This window comes from Pogona vitticeps, chromosome 1 (genome assembly GCF_051106095.1).
Source record: "Pogona vitticeps strain Pit_001003342236 chromosome 1, PviZW2.1, whole genome shotgun sequence".
Lineage (NCBI taxonomy): Eukaryota > Metazoa > Chordata > Lepidosauria > Squamata > Agamidae > Pogona > Pogona vitticeps.
In genome coordinates this window covers 71425676-71448393 of record NC_135783.1, presented here as the reverse complement: position 1 = coordinate 71448393, position 22718 = coordinate 71425676, and the positions used below count along the sequence as shown (strand labels likewise).

The window sequence follows — 22718 nt, the reverse complement described above, 5'->3', positions numbered from 1 at the left end:
TGCAGCCAAAGGCCCACAGTATTTCTCTCTTAAATAAAGATTTTTAATTGTACCATATTGTTTTAGCTGTGATTATAAATTAGATCTTACAATTTTTTACTTAATATGTACTTATCACAGGTCAAAACAGAGGTTAAGGGGATTGAGAACATATCAATCATGTCTGATTTCAGACGTTAAGCAGGACTGACCCAGTCCAGTACTGTATTTGAATGGGAGATTACCAGGGAATAGGAGGGATCTCCAGGTTGAGCTAGGAAAGAACACATTCTGAACAATGGAAAGCTACTGCCAGTCAGCATTGCAATAGCACACTAGATATGCCAATAATTTAAACTTAGTATAAGGTAGCTTCCAATAACGCAGTGGCTGTCAATTGTTTCACTAGAAACCTCCCTTACTAGCCATTGTGTTTCAAAGCCTATCTTGGCCATCACTTGAACAGCAGCTGCTCTTCAGGAAACAGAATGATTTTACTGTTTTGCAGACATGATGGTTAAAAACAGAACAACTCATCCTGAATTTTAAATAAGTTACCTTATGCACATTTTAGTTCCCTTCCTCAGGTAATAGAATTAGTGGGAGGAAGTACCAGCTACCCTGAGATAATCCTTGTGTCTTTTGGGTGCTACAGTTAATTTCACCTAATTAGGAAAACCAGACAGTTTCATTGACTGGAATAATGTGGTCCATTCAACTTCAAATGTAGAAGGTGCATAATTTTTTACAGACCACAGAATATACCAAACAAGATAGGATATGGGCATTTCTACCCATGAAGCAAAATAATTCTACATTTTTATTCTGAAACAAATAAAGTGTATATTAAATACAAACCTTTGTAACGACAACCTGTTGCTGAAATCTCCAAAACCTAATTATTCTTTCACAGATGTACAATACCATAGGACCCAGGACCCACTTCCAAGCCTGCTGGGGATCACATAAAAATAATATGGGGGAAAAAACGTATGTAACTTTTAAATTAGATGCCCTAGTCCAAATATTCCACAGCTAATAAAGAGGATGCTGTAAACCTCCCATGGATTAGAATATAACTGGTTTCTATACGCTTATATTTTGGATATTGTAAACACTGTGATGAGGGATGCTAGTGGAAGGAAAATATTTAATCAGGGGATTAAAAAAAACCCAGTTCAGACTAGATTAACTGGCCAACTGATTCTTCTGTGTCCTCATAACTGATGAAAACCTGCAATAGTCCCTCTTCTCTAGGGGAAGACAGACTTTGAAAAAGATACTTCCCTACTGATTATTTGTTTGGGCTTTCCTAGGAGCTATTCTTAGTCCACCCAAGCTCTTCACAGTTTGACCCTAGTTAAATAATTGAATAGGCTTGATGGATCATTCAACCCAATGGTATTGCTCTCACTTTCTAAGGCTCAAGGGCTTGATTGAGATAGACGTAAGCTTACCAGAGCTTATTACCACATAGGAAAGACTGCCTACATGACCCTCAGGCTCATGAAGATTATTCCTTTTTCTTTTTATATATAACTTTCCAATTAAAATTGTTACTCCATCTAACATCCATGGACATTAGATCAGGGTGACAAAATTATTTAAAAGGAGGTGGGCCCTTTTGGAGTGCAGGGGTTCTAATGTATCCTCCAAAACACCAGCAATGACTTTGACACTCACCAAACAGTTGATTGGCATGGTGAATTTTAAACACACAGATCAACTGTTTGAGGAGGCAGTATGAAGAGGAGGGTTGCCACATCTCAGGGAAATGGTTTAAGGGAAGTGTGAGGAAATCCAGTCTTCACATAGGAAAAAAAATCTCAAAACCTAGAATGCTCACGTTGGGGCCCGTGTAGATGTGGGGGAGACACTCCTTCAACGTAGATGACCTGTGACTGTTGCACCTGCCCCACACACCCCAATCTTGGGGTGAGACTTTCTGTTGAACCTCCCTGCTCTTCATGGTAGCTGCCCTGAAACTGTTTAGGCTTTTAAAGGTAAAAGCCAGATGGGAGGAGAGAATTGTGAAAGGACCCTGGTAATTGGTGGTTGCTGGATCTTAAAGTTTCACACATCTCTCTCTCCACAGGCTGATCCCAGTCCTGCAAAGGGAAAGTCTCAGGGCAGCTATCATGAAGGAGGGAGAAGCCCATGTACTTAGCAGACAGGTACACTCTAAGATTGAATGAACCTTCTTCTGCACACATACCCAATTTGACTGGAAGAGTACATATTTATGACCTCCAGATCTGCTACTTCCTATTTTTGGTCACAATTTTCCATTTTACTTTTTGCTGTTAAGTTAACAAGTTTTCTAGTGTACGTTTATTGGCCAGAAACTGACCCAAAAGTTCTGTTATGCTGAAACTACCTCCTTTCATTTAGCTGATTAGGGTGTTTTATGTCAATAATTACACTTAGCTGATCTATGACATTAAGGTGCTTAGTCTTCAAAATATTACAGCTGATAATTGCAGTTCATGATCATATATACTGATCATCTTATTGATCAAAGCTACTTAGCTGACCATATATATTAAATGGTAATTCTCTTCAGCTCAAAGTACAACAGCCACACAGGCCGTAGAACAGGATAATCATGAGTGATCCCAATCACACCAAAACACACACACACACACACCACTTAAGCTCTAATGCTGTTCCAGAAAGGAGCTCATAAAAGGGACAGGATAGAGTGCTCTTACTTAAAACTCATGTGGTTGCCAGAAAATAGAGTGAACCAAACCACACCAAAAGCAAACTAAATTGGGAGCTATATGCTCATTTGATCATCCCCTTACTTGGGACATCATCTTAGTGACAGAAGGAAAAACAGCAACAATTTTTATAGCACCTTAAAAACTTCACAGGTTTGTTATGATGTAAGCTTTCATGGACTGGAGTCCTAAAGGTATCACAACACTTGGCTGGTTTTCCTAGAGACTGAGTTCGCTATCCTCTGGAAATGTTTGGCTGTGAAAACACAGGCCATAAGGTAGCACCACAGGATTGCATGGCAAGGTCCCTTAAAACATGGGTGGAGAACCTCCAGCCTATTGGCCAAGTGTAACTCCCACAGGCTTCTTAATTTAGACTTCCGGACTCTCTCTCTCATTTTCCATGTCACAAGGCTATGCTCCCTCACTTTCCCTGCTCTGGGTTACTGATACAGTTTAGAAGTTCCACTTTGGCTTGATTAGGCTTTCTAGGGTTAATTTATCTGCAGTTCCATCCTCAAAAAGAAAGGGAATTCCAAACAGGCATAAGGTGTTCAAGGTCACTGATGCTTTGCTTTTTGCCAACACCTTAGATAGCTGTTACAAGTAGCATAAACAAATTTTAGTTTCCCAGAGTTGTTGCCAATGATGTTTTCAGGAGAAAGATTCTTAAGTTTATATCAACAAAGTAATACCAAACTTCCTTCCTTGAAGTATAATTAAATGTCTAATTAATATCCAATTTATTTTCCTTGTGTCTCCCTGCATCTCCTCTTCTCTCCAGATTCACTGCTGCTCAGTCAGTTTTGGGGAATAGAAGATGCTATTTCTGGAATTGTCTCATCCAGGGATAGTAAAGCAATACATTTTAAAAAATATTTCTCACCCAGTGGTAACACGAAGTTAATTAGGCTGATTTATCGCTTCTCAATTGCCGGCTGCCAACGACTTGCAAGCAAGTTAGTTCAGCTACTTGTTTCCACCCGCTGGTTGATTGGGGAGTTTCCCAGATCAAACATGGGTAACTGCCATTCCCCCTGTGATCAACAGGCTTCCCGCCCCCCAATTCACCACCTCTTCCGGGTGGTTTTAACCCCATGAAGGGGTCCCAAACAAGTCAGAATTCAGACCAGGGGACGGAGCTCCATCCTCCTCTTGCTGTCTCGTCGCAGCGTCAAGGCGGAAGTCCAGCATTCACTTTGTCTTAAAATATTGTCGTGCAGCAGATGGAATATATGGCACTGGGCATGGAATGTCACCAGCCAGAAATAAAAATAGCTGCTCTGGCTGGAAGACAAAATCCAAAATCTGTATGAGATAATACCTTTAGTAGGCCAGCCAAAAAGGGCACTACAATGTGTGCAAGTGAAAAGTAAACCATCAGCCTAATTACTTTTTAAAGAAAAGAAAAAAGCAAGAGACTGTTCTCCTTTCTGTTTGTATTCCGCAGACATGAAAAAGCTGGCAGGATTTTTTAAACTATTTGATATCCTCCCTGAGAATTCAGTACAGGCTTTCAAATGTGCTTCTTTGATCCTTTAGCAAGCAGCTGTAGAAGGCGTTATCTTTAAAGTGTCTTTTTGTTGGAAATGAATAGACTTTGATGGCCTTTTGAGTGACCACAGCTTCATTCCTAATATCCAGGACACTTGCCTTTTGTCAAGGTGACAAATTTATTAACATTGGCTTTAAATGGTTTTGGACAGGCTGATGATAGGGACCGGGAATGCCAGTTTTAATATGATTGATGAGTTAGTAATGATTATTTAGTAGTGATTAGCATCATTAGGAAGAAAGCCAGGTCAAATCTATGCAGTGCTGCTTTTTCGTTTATATTTTGTACACACAGTGAGATGGAAAACAATAACACAAAGCTATAAAGCATAGTTTTTATCAATTCCTTGTCTAGCAAGTTACGTTTTTGCTATTCATTCCCCTTAACATATAAGCTTGATTCTGAATTTGGGCACTTTGAAACAAATGTATATCTCTTTCAGAACTAATGCTTTTAATGGAAATACGTGTTTTTGTTTGGGAGAGTGCTTCCAGCATTGTTGTCATTGGCTTTGATTTGTTATTGTCTTTGTCCCCACCTTGGATGCCCACCTTAATATGCTGAGGCAGTTGGAATGTGTCAGAGAAGCTAAGAACAATGCTGTCATGAGACTAGATTCCACTGTGAGTCCAGATTTCAATTAATGCCACCCAAGGCAGAATGGTATAAGTTGAGACAGCAGATTTAGATGTATCCATCCTCTCCAAGACTTAATGGTTGCATCAACAGAAGATAAATGACAGTTCCAATAGTCAAGTGGAACCAGAGAAGTCCAGCAATTATACAGCAACAGTAGTGAAAGGTAACACTGCTGGAGGATCTTTCATAGACATCATCAGTGACACTCAACTCTTCATAGTACTGTGCAGTAGATACTTCTGAATGTTTTGCATCTTGAAAACCATAAATCCTGAGTAAATCCTAAACAAAAAGGAGACATAGCGCTGGAAAATGAGACTCTCGGGATAGAAGGCAATTGGTCAGGTACTGGGGAAGAGCAAAGGAGAAATCCAAATACATGGTTGCTGATGAAGTAACTTGATTAAAGTTGAAAGGATATTCAGTTACAGATGTGCACAAAGGCAAAAGGAAAGACCAAGGCTGCAAGTCCCATGTAACTGGAATATGCAATACGAGAAATATGAATCGAGGTAAGTTCAAAATTTTAAAACAAGATATGGGATGTATAAACATTGCAATATTGCATGTAAGTTGAAACAGGATGTGTGGTTCTAATAGTGAGGCAAAACAAGCAGTTAAGGTCTATAATGCAAAGCCTGACCAAATCATATCAATAAGACTTTATGGAAAGCCTGCCAATACACCACTCAAGTGTATGTTTCAGCTACAGATGCTGAATAAGAACAAATCAAAAGCTTTATAGGAGTTTCCAAGAGAAAACTCAGCAAAACAGGATGTGCTGACAATCATAGACAACTAGATTGTAAAAGCAGGAAATACGGCAGAACCAAACATTGTTGGAAGATTCTCTGCAGGACTCACAAATGAGGCAGAGGAGATACTCCTATGCTTCTGTGAAGCCAACAGTCTGTTTATTACAAATACATGCTTGAAGTAGCTGAAATGATTATTATATAGGTGGATATCACAGGATGGCTATTAGGGATGGGACTTTATGGAATTCTAGGGCTTCCACTTATAATTTGCACAGAACTCCCCAGGAAGAATTATGGGAGTGAAATCCCCCAAGCCAGAAGGAGTTAGAAGCAGCCCTCTCTACCTCCATAACTTTCCTGTACTGCTGCTTTTTCAAACAGTATAAGTAGTGTCCTGCTGCACTGTGGGATTTGCAAGGATTCCCTGAGACTTGCAAAAGAGGATGCATACTCTCTGATGGATGTTTGGGGCACAAAGCGAGCCAAATGCCTAGAAGAAATCTATCTCCCAGATCTGTAAATCCACAGTGCTGACCTTTGCTGTGGAAAGCTTGCCCCCCCTTTTTTCTGTTGGTAATGTGGGCATAACATTGTAAGGCAACATCATTTCTTGGCATTTTAAATTGTGAATTATGGAATACTCAGTGTAGTGTATTGGGTAGAGTGATGGACTAGGATGCAGAAAGGCCTGGGTTCAAATTCCCATTTAGCTAATGGTGACTCACTGGGCGTGTGGAACCAGTAAAACCCTTCCTTAAATCTCTTAGGTAAAGGTTCCCCTTGACATTTAGTCCAGTCATGTCTGACTCTAGGGGGCGCTGCTCATCCCCATTTCCAAGCCATAGAGCCAGCATTTGTCTGAAGACAGTTTCCGTGGTCACGTGGCCAGCGCAACTAGACACGGAACACCATTATCTTCCCACTGAGGTGGTACCTATTTATCTACTCACATTTACATGCTTTTGAACTGCTAGGTTGGCAAGGAGCTGGGACAAGCAATGGGAGCTCACTCCGTTGCGTGGATTCGATCTTACGACTGCTGGTCTTCTGACCCTGCAGCACAGAGGCTTCTGCGGTTTAACCCACAGCGCCACCATGTCCCTATAAATCTCTTACTTACCTTGAAAGTCCAATTAAGGTTGCTATAAGTCAGTTCCAACTTGAATAACACATAACAACAACAAAAGCAATATCTCATGTTCGTAAACGAGATGTATTTGAAAGGATTAAATATAAACAGCCATGTGCAAAGATCCATAATAGGCATAGCTAAGTCACAGTAATAGCAAAAGAGGAATCAAGGGAGATGCATTGATTAAGAGATTGTTATGTGTCATCAAGTCACCTCCGATGTATGGCAGCTCTATGAATGAGTGTGAATCAGCTGCGCAACTGGTAAAGCAAACCACCAAAGCAGCAGTTCGTGCCCATCTTTAATCCTATAGTTACTGCATTCCATGGCATCTCCTTTCTTAGGGATTGAAATTAATATACGCAGGAAAGCATCAGCTCTTCCTGAATGTCCTTCTTCTCCAGTAAAGTTGTGAATGCTGTGTCACTAAAGGTGCAGTACTATCCCTACCCCCTTTACCATCTGATGTGTATGAGTATATAATACAAGTGAACAGTAACCTGATAGGAAAAGAAAGTGCCTCGTGTTCAGATCCTTTCCTACTTTAGAGCTTTACTGTTTTCAAAGTCCCCTGTGCCTTCCAGATGGGGTTCACACTACAGTCTGGAGAGAACTCTTCTGATTTGCCCTTATTTAATGGTGAGTTTATACTGAAATAAATTTTAAAATGCCTTTGCTACTTGAATTGTCACCATCATGCAAAAGTCAGATTAGCTATCAATTATGATATTGTGGATTTTTGTTTTAATTCAGCTTGGCTTTGTGCAAACAATCCAAACCTAACAAAAGAGACCTTGAACACATTCCTTTGGGTATGGAGAAAACGCTGCTGAGCTGCTTATGTTATGCTTATTAATTTCAGTATATGGCTTTAGAAGAAAACTAATGTCTATATTACAATAATGATTTTTGTACAGAGACATTGTAACTGAGCTGATGTTTATAGAGACACATTATCTGGTTTCTTAATATACAGGCAAGATGGTGACAAATGTGAAAACTCATTTAGGTCTACCATTACAATTATTGCAACACAGAAACTTATTTTTCCCTTGGGTTTTTTTCTAACATGATGGCTGAAATCCAGTAGTAAGTCAGAACTAAAGTAGCCTATTGAATCAATAGAACTTACATAGGTGTTGACTCATCTAATCCCCACTGGTATAGTGGGCCTATTATATTTGTGATTTAATACTGGATTTCAGCCAGCGTATTTTATTCCTGTTCTCTTCCCCTGCATACCTATTATCATTTGTGAACAGCAATCGGGGGAAATGGTTTTAAATCTTAGATTGTTGCAATTCAGGCATTTGACATACTAAATATGATGGTTAATTAATTACCTCCTGTAGATTTGCTGCCTTTTAAAAAACATTGACTCCCCATTCTGCTAAGCCTTTTACTGATTTTTTCCTCTTCTTGGTACTTAAAAAAAAGACAACATCCCCCATCAAATTTTTTATTTTGCGCCATGCGGCCATATAATGGAATTATCTAATAGTTTGGAAGGCATGGTTAGTATACCAGGACTAACCCATTAACTGAAATTGTTATATAGGTTCCACATTGGGATTTTATACAGGATTCCTCCATAATCCTGTAAGCAAAGAAGCTACCTTAACAACAAGATAGTTAAGATGCAAGGGTCATTCTTACCGCAGGGTCATTGCCAGAGAACTGTGGTAAGGGACACTGAGCTGAGATCCCCCATTCCGAGCAGTGATCTTTGCAATATGTGATATTGTGCAGCAACAGACTCTGAGTGGTCTGACCACGGATAAGCTGTCTGAACAGAAATACAAAATATAAAACTAGGGTGAGCTAAAGTAATAGTTTACATTTTATTTTCACTTTTTAAAAAAGTCAGGAAGGCTCTCTGAAAGTCAAAATTTAAGCAAATTCATCTCAGCTCAATGCAAAACTTTAGCCTTTCTATCAACATTTTTCTTCCAAGGAATTAAAACAGCGGTGGCATCCTGGGGAAATCTGTGGGCTTGTTTGTGGAAGAAATAGGATGGTGGCAGTGCTCACTTCAGCTTCCTCTGAGGGGATTTCTGTGCTGCTGTGTTAGACTGTGTAACCTAACAATGTGGATACTCGAAATAATGTTACGTCACTTCACTTACTCACCCTGTACCATGAATAACCAAGCCAATGAAGAAAACAATGAATAGGTGATGGGTGTACCAGAACAATTCATAGAAGGATCGTGTAATGATCTCTGTTGATGAAGTCATGATGAGAATTAATGACAAAGTAATTAGGAGACCAGTTGTTCCAGCAATGGTTGTGAGTATTTCACCCATTGTATTCTAGGGGGAAGAAAAAAGAATGAAATGGTTTATGGGAAGACTGAATTGATTCTATGAGTTCAACCTAAAAATAAATATAAATGAAGAAAATTCTCTCTTCCCCTCCCCCGCCATACACACACAGGGGCCAAAAACCTATTGGGTGGAGTACCAACAGGATGCCCGAAGAATGTCACCATCAGTAGTGGCTGGCTGTCAAAAACTAAAGCCTTCCTTCAGGGTACACATAACTTTGCTGCATTGTGTGCATTACAGGCTGCTGCCGATGATGTCATTCCTGTTACACAAGTGGAGCTCTGAAACAGGATTTCAGTCACTGAATTAGGAAACTTTTTTCTACTTAATTGTGTTCCAGAAAATTATATAAATAATGTTAGATGCAATATATTTACTTCTGTGAAATTACGATAAGGATTTATCATACTAGTACCTTTTTTTGCTACACTGAAGTATGTTTGGAGAAAAGAATTTATTAGTAGAAAACCTACGTATATCTACTTTATAGATATCTATTAAAAAGTAAGTCCCATTGAGTGTGGGGCCCACTTGCAGATAAGAAATTATGGGATTGTAGAATCAGTTGTTTTGGACACTACAGTAATAATGTGGTTGGAAATGAAAGAGCTGACCTGTCACACCAGGCCCTCCTGTCCTCCAGTGGTTGAAATCCTATTGCTGAGTGTACCAAGTCAGTACTACAATATATCCTTGAATCAATGCAATTTACAAAGGGGTTGACTTACCAAATCCCTACGAATTCAATGAGCCTTCTTTAGTTGCAATTTACTGTACTAAGGAACATGATTTCAGCCAGTACTCTGAATGTAAACTTGACAGCATTCAGTTTGGATAATGTCCTCAATCAGTTTGGATAATGTACCCTGAGATAATGTACTCAAGTTCACATCAGACAGCTTCTTGAAATCATCAGACAAGGGTTTGGCATTGTGAAGAGTCCAGGTCTAACAAGCATTCGCTCCATAAGGTCTCTTGAGTGTGGCTGCATAAGAGCCACCTTCCTAATACAATTGGTGATATTGTGGTTGTTCTTTTCCATAGCAAGTAATGTTTATTTGTTAACTTAGAGAGCCCCAAAATGTCCCCGATCTGTATTTTATTTTATTTATTTGAACCAAAAGGTAAACACGAAGTGCATGCATAGGCCCAACTGTTTCTAGTTTGCAGAAGACCATATGGTACCTGCCTATCATATATATGTTAAAGACGAGGAGCCTCTGAAAAAAAGTAGTAGAAATTTATGGATTACATTTCTGGTTTTTATTTTAATTTATTTTATTTTATTTGGGGGAAATGGGGACTTTAGAAGGACCTCCAGGGCCCTGATTTGAGACCTTTTTCTCTTTGAAGCCTTGAGAAGCATAATTAGACTGATTTTTGTTTTGTTTTTGTTAAAAATCAAATCCTTTTTTTTTCTGGGGGAGCTTTTGAGGGACCAGGGAGGAGCACAAATTGTTGCAAGGACAGCGTGTGACCCATTTGAAAAGTAACAAAAACACAATGTGTTATGCGAATTGAGAGGATAAAAATTGAAGCAATGATGAATGCTAGCAAATCACTTTTATAAAAACAACAATTAAAAAATTTAAAAATTTATCTGGGGTGTGAGGAGCCCTCCAGATGTTGGACAACTCATGAGCTCTATCCATTCAACATGGTAGTTTGGAATGATCGGAACTAGAGTCCAATAATATCTGGAGGGTCACACATTCCCCCCCCCCAGCTCCCCACCACATACACTAGTTTCACTGATCCTTAGAGCTGAAACTCTGAAAAGGCTCACTGTAAGTCAGAATTTATTTGATGGCACCTAATTATTATTATAACTCAATTTTTCCTCTCCTGGCGCACTTTTCTTTCATTCTGATGGGAACAGATTTCTTTAGTGATTTCAGGTAGGAATATAACTATTACTCCTTGGCTTCTTCCCACTTCATATAGATTGAGCTAGAGATTGTAGCAGAACTTATTAAAAGTCAAAGGAAATACTGGATAGAACTCTGCAGCTACTTGCACAAGTGTGTACCTGACACCAGGAAAAAGGAAAAATTTGAAAGTAGTTTGCTCATAAGTGCCATGGACAGTGCTTTTGTATGAGAGATAGAAATAGTACTGCAATGGGAAAAAGTAACACCTTTCATGTACACTTACACTTTTACAGCTCTGTTCTTCTAAATGTGTACGAGACATCAGACATAGAATAGGTATACATGCAAAATGTGACTGTCTTTAATGGCAAGGATGAAGTCCGATGAGAAACACACAAGGACAACCATAACAAAATCAACTTACTGTGTCATAGTTCCTGACTGGATTCAAGTAACTTTCGTTAGGGTTTTCGCCAATGCCAGACAATTTGTTGCTTAATTCTCCTGCTTGTTTTGATTGGCTAAAATGATACTGTTCAATGTTGACCAAATGGGCGATGATATGAATGGCTGTAAATATAGAATTATACAATGAAGAGTACTATATGCCAACATAGAGAATCTTCAATTGATGCCTGATTGCTTAAATCAAGGTGGGCCAAGTTCAGCCCTCCACATATTGGAACAAGCATCCTCATCATTGGCTATGCCGGCTAATAGCAGTTACAGTCCCAACATCTGGAGAGCCATATTTTGCCTCCATTTGGTAGACCTGCATTCCTAGAGCAGCATCCAGTAGCTTCAGTTTTGTTTTGCATTTACCTTTTGCAACAAAGGTTGGTAATGAGTGATGTGATTAAAAACATAGCTTGGTTACCATTGAAAATCCCGTTTTTATTTTCTTTTTAACTCTGGCTCTGCAGGAGAAAATGATAATACTGCATACGCTTAATCCCAGATGTAAATCTTTAATTATTTCTTTAATTATGCTCAGATTGCCTCCATCCTCCCACATCTTATATTTACTAATGGTTATTGTGTAACTGCCCCTGTAAATAAGAACCAAGAGGAAATCCAGAAAAATCTGAGACTGAACAAACATTTTTTTCATTCTGCTTGGATTCATATCCTGTACTGCCAATATATATCCCCCCTTCCCATCCCAAACCTGCAATGTATCATTGTTTGAATCCACATTTAATGTTCCTGAGAGGAGTTGGAGTTCTCAAGGAAAATTTGGAGGGCATTGTCTTTCAGTTTTCACCACCACCTTTTAATCTGCCAGTAGAAACAAACCTAACCAGCCTATTCCACTTCCTGCTTCCTCTCCTTTCTCACCCTTCTAGAAAGGATTCATTTTAGCTGCCTAATGCTTCCTGCCTTTTTTTGTGCTGTTTTGCTGAAAACAAAACAAAAATAACAAAACATAGAGGCACTTTGCCTTTGTGAAGGCACAGTTAAGGATGTGGTGTTTTTTTTAAGTGACTGGAGGAATCACATTTATCTCCCAAACAAAGGCACCATCTATGCCAGATTAGATAGTTCCAGCTATGCTGATTTTTTACCTTACACCTCACAAACAAAGGTGTGCTTTTACTCCACCCACCTAATTTAAATTGCAAATTGGTCCTTCTAGGTGTGCAGTGGAAATCCAGATTAAATGACAGACAAACCTGAAATTGCTGGTGCTGTCTGTGAGGAAGTTTCTCCATGCAGGAAGAATTTAAATGCAACTTTATTTGGGAATGAAATAAAGTGTTGATCCCATCACATACTGCAGGACAGTTGAGGGGTTGAGTTTTGTAGCTATTTCACTCTGCTCATCAAGTTCTCATCAATTTCTTCATATTTCCCTTGACTAGAGTGCAACATTGATCCCATCAATGACAAGGGTTGACTGAAAGGACCTTGTCCACTAACAGGTTAACCTACCAAGCTTGGGTGAGCACTTTTCTATAAGAACTTCTTGAAAGTAACAGCCCAGGAAAAAAGCCTTGCTTAGAATTGAATCAGAAGCTGGTGAGTTAGAGAATCTTCTTGTGGGTATGCAAGAAAGTTTATGTAAGCTTTAGGAAGACCAACTGAGAGAGATTTGTGGTTCCCTAGGCACCTTTGAGACAGACTGCCATAAAATTGCATCATAAGTCATTGCACTTTGCTAAGGTATCCACTACAGTGTTGGGTCAGTGCTGAACAAAGGGAATTAGAGGGTATGGGGCTGTTCATATTACTAGAAGTGAGCGACCAAATTATAAAATTCAGGGCTTTAACCCAAATAGAAACAATGAGGAAACAACATCCTGAGAAACTGGAGGCTCAATTATAAGAAAGAAATTCTTACAGCAAAGTTAGCAGAAAAATACCTATGGGGAAAGGATCAATGCAAAAAAGGATGAGGGACTTTAAAATGATTATCTTGAGAGATAAACCCCCAGCAAAAAGGCAGGTTCTGATATAACAAAATGGCCCTTTGTTGAGATTGGAATAAAAAAGGGCTGTGTTTCAGCTGAGACCCCAAAGGTGGAAAATGTGATTACTTGATACACTGTTATTGATAAAGTAGTGAAATGAATGTTCTTCTCATTCTAGGGGACTGGAATGCTAAAGTAGGGAGCCAAGAGATAAAAGGAACAACAGGGAAGTTTGGCCTTGGAGTTCAGAACGAAGCAGGACAAAGGCTAATAGAGTTTTGTCAAGAGAATAAGCTGGTCATCACAAACACTCTTTTCCAACAACACAAGAGGCGACTCTATACATGGAAATCACCAGATGGGCAATATCGAAATCAGATTGATTATATTCTCTGCAGCCAAAGATGGAGAAGCTGTATACAGTCAGCAAAAACAAGACCTGGAGCTGACTGCGGTTCTGATCATCAGCTTCTCATAGCAAAATTCAAGCTTAGACTGAAGAGATTAGGAAAAACCACTGGGCCACTCAGGTATAATCTAAACCAAATCCCTTATGAATACACAGTGGAAGTAAAGAACAGATTTAAGGAACTAGATTTGGTGGACAGAGTGCCTGAAGAACTTTGGATAGAGGCTCGTAACATTGTCCAGGAGGCAGCAACGAAAACCATCCCAAAGAAAAGGAAATGCAAGAAAGCAAAGTGGCTGTCCAACGAGGCCTTAGAAATAGCAGAGAGGAGAAGGGAAGCAAAATGCAAGGGAGATAGGGAAAGTTACAGAAACTTGAATGCAGACTTCCAAAGAATAGCAAGGAGAGACAAGAGGGCCTTCTTAAATGAACAATGCAAAGAAATAGAGGAAGATAACAGAAAAGGAAAGACCAGAGATCTGTTCAGGAAAATTGGACATATTAGAGGAACATTTTGCGCGAAGATGAACATGATAAAAGACAAAAATGGGAGGGACCTAACAGAAGCAGAAGACGTCAAGAAGAGGTGGCAAGAATACACAGAGGAATTATATCAGAAAGATTTGGATATCCCGGACAACCCAGACAATGTAGTTGCTGACCTTGAGCCAGACATCCTGGAGAGCGAAGTCAAGTGGGCCTTAGAAAGCCTGGCTAACAACAAGGCCAGTGGAGGTGATGGCATTCCAGTTGAACTATTTAAAATCTTGAAAGATGATGCTGTTAAGGTGCTACATTCAATATGCCAGCAAGTTTGGAAAACTCAACAGTGGCCAGAGGATTGGAAAAGATCAGTCTACATCCCAATCCCAAAGAAAGGCAGTGCCAAAGAATGCTCCAACTACCGTACAATTGCACTCATTTCACACGCTAGCAAGGTTATGCTCAAAATCCTACAAGGTAGGCTTCAGCAGTATGTGGACCGAGAACTCCCAGAAGTACAAGCTGGATTCCGAAGAGGCAGAGGAACTCGAGACCAAATTGCTAACTTGCGCTGGATTATGGAGAAAGCCAGAGAGTTCCAGAAAAATATCTACTTCTGCTTCATTGACTATGCGAAAGCCTTTGACTGTGTGGACCACAGCAAACTATGGCAAGTTCTTAAAGAAATGGGAGTGCCTGACCACCTTATCCATCTCCTGAGAAACCTATATGTGGGACAGGAAGCAACAGTTAGAACTGGTCATGGAACAACTGAGTGGTTCAAAATTGGGAAAGGAGTACGGCAAGGCTGTATATTGTCCCCCAGCTTATTTAACTTATATGCAGAATACATCATGCGGAAGGCTGGACTGGAAGAAACCCAAGCCGGAATTAAGATTGCCGGAAGAAATATCAACAACCTCCGATATGCAGATGATACCACTCTGATGGCAGAAAGTGAGGAGGAATTAAAGAACCTTGTAATGAGAGTGAAAGAGGAGAGTGCAAAAAACGGTCTGAAACTCAACATCAAAAAAACTAAGATCATGGCCACTGGTCCCATCACCTCCTGGGAAATAGAAGGGGAAGATATGGAGGCAGTGTCAAATTTTATCTTCCTGGGCTCCATGATCACTGCAGATGGAGACAGCAGCCCTGAAATTAAAAGGCGCCTTCTTCTTGGGAGGAAAGCGATGACAAATCTGGACAGCATCTTGAAAAGCAGAGACATCACCTTGCCAACAAAAGTCCGAATAGTCAAAGCTATGGTCTTTCCTGTCATGATGTACGGAAGTGAGAGCTGGACCATAAAGAAAGCAGACCGCCGAAGAATTGATGCCTTTGAATTGTGGTGCTGGAGGAGGCTCTTGAGAATCCCCTGGACTGCAAGGAGAACAAACCTATCAGTTCTAAAGGAAATCAACCCTGAATGCTCACTTGAAGGACAGATCCTGAAGCTGAGGCTCCAGTACTTTGGCCATCTCATGAGAAGAAAAGAGTCCTTGGAAAAAACCTTGATGTTAGGAAGGTGTGATGGCAAGAGGAGAAGGGGACGACTGAGGATGAGATGGCTGGACAGTGTCTGCGAAGCAACCAACATGAACCTGACACAACTCCGGGAGGCAGTAGAAGACAGGAGGGCCTGGCGTGCTCTGGTCCATGGGGTCACGAAGAGTCGGACACGACTAAACGACTAAACACACACAGTGAAACATCAGTACCATATTGAAATACTAGTAGCTTGTCCTGCCGAGTCAATGTCTCTATGAAGAATTTTACAAAGCATGATAAAAGGAAAAGAAATACTGTACTGGAAAGTCTCTGACAAATTAAGAATCCTCAGAGCACGTCAGAAGTTCCCACAGGTATTTTTTTTTAAAAAAAGCTGGAGCTAATTACAAGCAGATTCAAATGAATATACAACAACAGACTTAAAATCTTAAACCCTCTCTGAGAAAGAGAAATGGTAAGAGATGTTTATCTGAACCAACTGCAGGTCCTTGTCACCTCTCAGGATCACAGAAGGAAACTGCCCTACAAACGTTGAGGGGTGGAGGAGGCTAAAGAGGAGATGATTTATTCCAAGAAGCCTTGGAATAAATCCCAGCGTTACAGATAGATCTTCATTGTCCAGCAATCAGTTTAGGAAACATATATGTCTATTCACCATAAGCATCATTTCTGTTGCATGCCATGCCATAATTTTCCATCTAGCTCATTGCTGTGTTCTTTTATTGGGGAGGGGGAGGGGGAGGTGTACTGAATGAGCTGCAATTACAGATCATTATCCATGCTTTAATAAGGAGAAGAAACCTAAACAAGAGTTAAGTCTTGATAATTCTTGATTAATCTGTGTTTGTTCTCAGTGAAGCATATAGAGCTGTTATTGAAGAGTACAAGTCATGTCTCTCTCTTTCTGCATGCCTGTCTGGGATAATAGGTACACTGATGTTCCTTGCCTTCTAATTAACCACTTTAGTATTCCCATTACAACTGATCAATTGCCAAATGTATTATGTCATATCAAAGATGAACATGTAACTAGAAACCTCAATAGCAAAGTAAGATTCTTATGTCTATCTTTTATATAAATTGCAGGAATGGTTCAAAAAGCTACAACAGGGCTGCAAAAGGTTTAGGGTAAACTATGGTCAATATCAGTGTTAGTACAATGCTGAACAATGGCTAAAAGAGGCAGTGAAAGGGCTTCTGCATTAGAGGGAAGAGGGAAGAAGTTTATGAACCACAGTTGTTCTTGAGCCCTTAACCATGGTTATATTCACTAGATATTTTATTTTAATACAGTCCCATCCTGACTTAGCATATAAAGTGGCTAAAAGTAATCTAATACAGGTAAAACACAAAAATAGGATTACAACATAAAAATGAACACTTTTTTAGAGACCTCTGTTGATGCATTTTCATCCTACCAATAAATGTGCTGACTACCATTCACACTTGTCAAAAAACAGCCCAGGCTTTGTGTTTTTGTGAGAAGTGTGTATCTGATGAAAAGATTATCCCTTGCTTGGTGTCATTTTGTAAATGATGGTGAGCCCAAGAGGGTATTCTGTGTAGACCATCTTGACTGCTGTCATTGGTGCTGTCAACATTCAGGCTGCTCTTTGCTGTTTTAAGCTTGGCATCTCTTTTCCTACTGAAAAAGCAGGCATGGTATTATGCAGCAACATTAGGCCATTTCACCTTATCCCACATTCATAAACCGAAGGGGGTTTTTTTCCCTTTGAAGAACTGATTTATTAAAACTGTGTGTGCTCCTCAAGCAAGGGAAGGGAGAGTGCCCTAGTTCTGACTTCTCTACTGTCACTTTAACCATGCAAAAATGTATATATATATGTGTGTGTATACACACACACACACACATATATGTGTGTGTGTGTGTGTATGTGTATATATGTACACACACACACATTTTTGCATGGTTAAAGTGACAGAAAAGTCAGAACTAGGGCACTCTCCCTTTCCTTGCCTGGTTTAGCACACACAATTTTAATAAATCAATTCTTCAAAGGAAGAATATACTGTATATGAAGGTTTTGGCTCTTGTGGAGAGCCTACATGAATAAAACAGTTTCCTCTTTTCAGATAATGCGAAAGTAAATGGAGGTTTCCCCCTACTGTAGGTACAGTGTGAACATGTTAATAATGACTAAATAAGGCTTCTGTCTTTGCATGTAACATATAGATTGTTGTAACAAATGCATATACTATCAACTGGGCAATAATTAATGACATCACAGCAGGTGGGAAAGGGGAATTGAAGTGTTTATTCCCTTCCTCTAAACCTGACAAATATCTGTTTTTTGAACATTCCTGATACTTATCCTAGGAAGACACCCCCCCCCCCCAACGGGCACTCTTTAGTTTCACACACCTTTGGTTTGATACATAAGAAAACTCAATTGAATTAGTGGATTTTTCTTCCTGGAACAACTTGTTAATTAAAAGAGAAGAAAGTGTGCATTCTTCAGGAATCCATTCCTATGATGAAAGTAAATTGATAAATTGCTGAGCATGATAGATAAGCATACCACTACACTGCATTGTAAGATGCTCTGCATTCCGTACTCTTTTGAGGTTTTAGACACAATAAAGAACAAAAATGCAGTTGATTGATCCTGGTGGGAACTGGGCCACATTGGAGTTATTCCATATTACTTGTTGATGTCAAGTATCACCAACAACTGCTAGGCAGAACATTTGAGCTGTTCAGCCTATCATTTCAGTAGTCCTTGTGCATTTGATTTCTGTTTTATTTACAAGAATCTCTGTCTCTCCTTGGGTACAGAGAAAAAAGGGTGCAAAACCTAGTAGAAAAGTACTGGTCTGAAGAATAGCAAATCCTTCCAAGTCAACCTTATGTGAGACAACAGTACCATAATAAAGACACCAAAAGTGTTGTCTAGTGGAGGTGACACCTCCTGTTTCATGAACAATGCCATTTGCCTTCATGCCAACAGTCTGCACTAAAACTGTGGTGAGGACATAGTCCAGAGTGATATTGGTCAAGTTTTCCACTCTACTGGCATTCAACAGGGTTTGTGTTCGAAAAGAAGGATACACAGAGATTTCCCCACATTATTTTAATTTTCATTTACATGCATCTGGATTCCAGTTATGTCCAAGGAATATGTGGCTCTCCAAAAGTATCCCCTTCAATGCTGGCCAAGGCTGATTTATCCAAGAAACACATGGAGCCTTGACCTACCTGTGGCATAAGCCAGCATCTACAGGCACATGATGTGCTTTGAATATGTGAACAATAGAAACAAAATAAAAATGTATGACTTGTATAGTCACACAGCAGCAAGGAAGCCTGATTGCATGCATAAAGTTTAAAAACTTACTTGCATTTACAGCTATTCCATAAGCAACAGTCTTGTGAAATGTGATGTTCTTGTCTAGTTGTCTCCTGAGTATTCTTCTGCAACACTTGATGAGAAGAAAAATCTATTTTAAATTCATCTTCACTCAGTTTCATTACTCTGAGGCTATATTTAGCCATAACAATAAAATATAGCTTACCATTACAGGAATGAACCACGGGCTCAGAAATGCTATTTCTCTTCCTCCCCACTGGTACAGCCATGAGAGAAGACCAGAAGCTTATACTGTATTGATCTTAATTATGGCATGTTTGAATAAACCATGCTTAGTAAACTGTAGCAGGTGTGGCTCAGTCAATGATACCTAAGGCTATCTATAGTTTGTCCAGCTTTGTGCATAAGGCTAAAATGTGATTATTAAAAATGAAAGCATAAGTTTTCAAGTTATTTCAAGATGAGTTAAAAGAGAAGAGATAATTGGGAGTGCATGAGTTCGGACCTCAGCTACGACCATAGAAATAAATGGGAATACAGTACAGTATATTGTTCTGTCTCAACACAGGCTGAAATCAAGGTGTTTGGAAAGTTAAAATATTCCATTCTATTAACTGCAGCAAAATATGTAATGATTGTGTGTCAGTAGACCAATAGTGCAAAAGGTTAAAAACTGGTGTATAGAAATTATTATGCAGAAAGTTGTACAATGAATTAGACAAAGAAAGGGTCAACTAATTTGTGGTTTTCTTTTTAAAAAATGATGCTCAGATATACTGTTTTCATATCCATACAGTACCACAGGAAGCAGAGTGTTTTGCTTGTAAAATACATATTTACACTAAACATCTTTTATCACAGCCTGGGAAAGTTGTTGTTGTTGACTTCAGTTTTCATAATCACTCCGGCAGCATAAACAATAGTCATGCTGACTGGAAGGATTCTGAGAACTGTAGTTCAAAAAAGTTACTTTTCCAAGTGTAGGATTTTCTTCTTTATATCTCTATATCAAACATATCAACAGCAGTTAAAAAGCAAGAGTCGTTCAACAAGTACTTACGAAATTTGTTCCCCTTAAGAAAGAAACAAGGTTCCTGCTGACTGGTAAGAGGATTAGCAGGCAGTTAAAGTTGAGGCAAGTGGCAGAAGCTCTTGCCCAGGCAAGTGTGGACTATAGAGGGAAGGACAAAAGCAATACAGATGTGAGAAGAAAAGAATAAGCGCTGAGAAATAGTCCGATCTGCCAAAGCAGTCATAATTTGATTTACTTGTGTGTCCAAGATTAACTGCCCTCCAAAAAGGATGCAAGTAAAGTCAGGAGATGGAGCCAAATGGTTCGGGGATTCTGGGAGATGTAATCTGAAGGTAATTATTCCTGGAATTGGTTTCTGTGGGACATAACAAGACTTTTAAATGTTGGACCTGTTCATTGGTTGAAGGCGCAGATTTATTCTCCATTTAGGTAGGAAAACATCTTGGAAAAATGCTCTTAAGATGTGCTTCCCCAAATAATATATTAAAATATGCCAAACCATGCATTAGGTCCCTAAATCTGAAGGCAGGGTGCATTTTCCCTGTAGAAGGCATGGAAAAATCCCAAAAGGTCCTGCATGAGATTTGTGAGATCCGCGTAATGAACATTTACATGCCAGTCTAAATGATTTCTTTTATTTTCAAATTTCATACTATGGCATCAATATAAAATAATGTTTTGAGGCTTTTTTGCATTTATAATTTTTTTGTGAGCAAAAATTGTTATGAGTAAATTTTATTTAATTTTTTGCTGGAAGTAAATTGAATGGTGCCAAAGGAGAGATGTGCAGAGTTTCTCCAAAAAATATATATCAGATGAGGGTTTCTTTAAAAATCACAGTGTTTGATCCCAAAACTCTTTCAGAAACCACTGCACAACTACAGTGTTATGAAGCACGCTGTGATGGTGGAGCCAGTATGACATAACGCTCGTGTCGCAAATAGTTTAATTTATATCACTTAACATTCTTTTGGGTGTGGGATATTCAGTAAACTATGGGTGCTTCTTCTTTTTTAAAAAAGCATCTTATGTCTGGCAACACCCCCCCCCCCCCCCCCGATATATACACATAGCCTGAAATCCTGTGGCACACCTCTGCCAGGATTAAACAATGATGAAATCATCACCTGGTGATGCTAATCTTTATTTTTAATATCATTTAACCCTACACTCAGTGTGATATAGTGGCTAAAATAAGAGACTTTGGAGGCCTGGGTTTGAATCCCCACACAGCCATGGAAAACTCACTGGAGGTGTGTGACTGGTAAAGCCATGCTTAAATATCACACTTACCATAAAAGGCCTATAGTTGCTTTTAATATAAGTTGCTATAAATAAGTTCCAACTTGAAGGCACATAACAAAACACAACCACCACCCCCGCTTCAGGGTCCAAAGCTCCCTAAGCTTCCCTTTTGCCCTCAGGAAGCTTTTGGAAGCCTTGGGATGGAGGGTGGAAAGCCTTTCATATCAGAAAAATGCCACTAGATTGCTAGTGGTGATTTTCAAATATTAAAGGCTCTCCCCCAATCCAAAGACTCCAAAAGCTTCCCCAGGGCAAAGGGGATCCCTAAGGAGTCCCAGAACCTAGGTGGGGGGTGGGAAGGGAAGAAGATTGGTAGGAAGCTTTAAATTAAATTGAAATAAAGATTAACATTGCTATGTGATGACAGCATCACCCTTCATGTCTGGCAGAGTGGCACCAATTGGATTTCAACCAATATGTACTTAGGTCACAAAAATAAAACAAATAAAAGAGGAAAGCAGTTTTAAAAAAGCAATTTCTTGAACAACCAAATTCTTCTGTACATCTTGTTAAATGAGTAGTGTAGCATTTGGTTTGGGGGAAAATTATACCAGAATGTCATGCAAATCTGTTGGGTGGAGGTGTGCATAACAGTGTGGATCAACAGCTAAGTAAATGTGGAGGCATTTGACAAACATTTACTTACACCCAGCATTACCCTTGTATAAAGATAGGCATCATCATCTTCATACCAGATGTAGGTGTCAATAAACAAATATACATTCATTCCCAACCACAGTACCTAGGACAGAAGGAAGTTGACTTAGTCACTGATTTTTTTTTCAATATTGTACTAAGGCATTTTGAGAAATTTCTGTTTTTCTACCAGGTAGAAAAAAGAGATTGCAGAAAAGGACTACAAAGTACAATTAACAAAAGTCTACCCAATATTTTTGAGGGGAAAAACCCCACTTTATTCTACTTGATGAATGTCTTAACAAGGAAGGCTTTGTGCATATTTCGTAGATTGAAAAGGCAAGAGTGAAAGACTTACGAAAGATCTGAGACTTCCCACAAAAATCATAAATTTAATCAGAATCAGTGTCTCGATTATGAAATAGATACTTACAAATAACAGGACTGATAGGCTTTCATTCAAAATCCAATATACCATCTTGATTGTCCTGTGCTAATAACAATTCACTGCTTCCTTGCAAAATGAATTGAATTCTCTGGATCATCCCCTTGCTGCATAATCAACCCACTGATTCAGCAGCCTTAGAATATTCTAATTAAGGACTTCCTACAAGAT

The 22718-nt window shown here is 39.3% G+C and overlaps 1 protein-coding gene across 1 annotated transcript in view; it reads right to left on the bottom strand.

Annotated features, from left to right (window-relative positions):
• The window catches only part of NOX3 (NADPH oxidase 3), a 39434-nt gene extending 17241 nt beyond the window's left edge, over positions 1-22193 (bottom strand). Inside the window, exons 1-7 of the mRNA XM_020780007.3 lie at positions 22113-22193; positions 20189-20299; positions 19156-19240; positions 11409-11554; positions 8917-9098; positions 8443-8572; positions 838-930 (exon numbers count right to left, since the gene is read on the bottom strand). Of these exons, the coding sequence (XP_020635666.3) occupies positions 838-930; positions 8443-8572; positions 8917-9098; positions 11409-11554; positions 19156-19240; positions 20189-20299; positions 22113-22193 (828 nt within the window). The remainder of the gene's footprint in view (positions 1-837; positions 931-8442; positions 8573-8916; positions 9099-11408; positions 11555-19155; positions 19241-20188; positions 20300-22112) is intronic.
• Between the last annotated feature and the right edge of the window lie 525 nt (positions 22194-22718).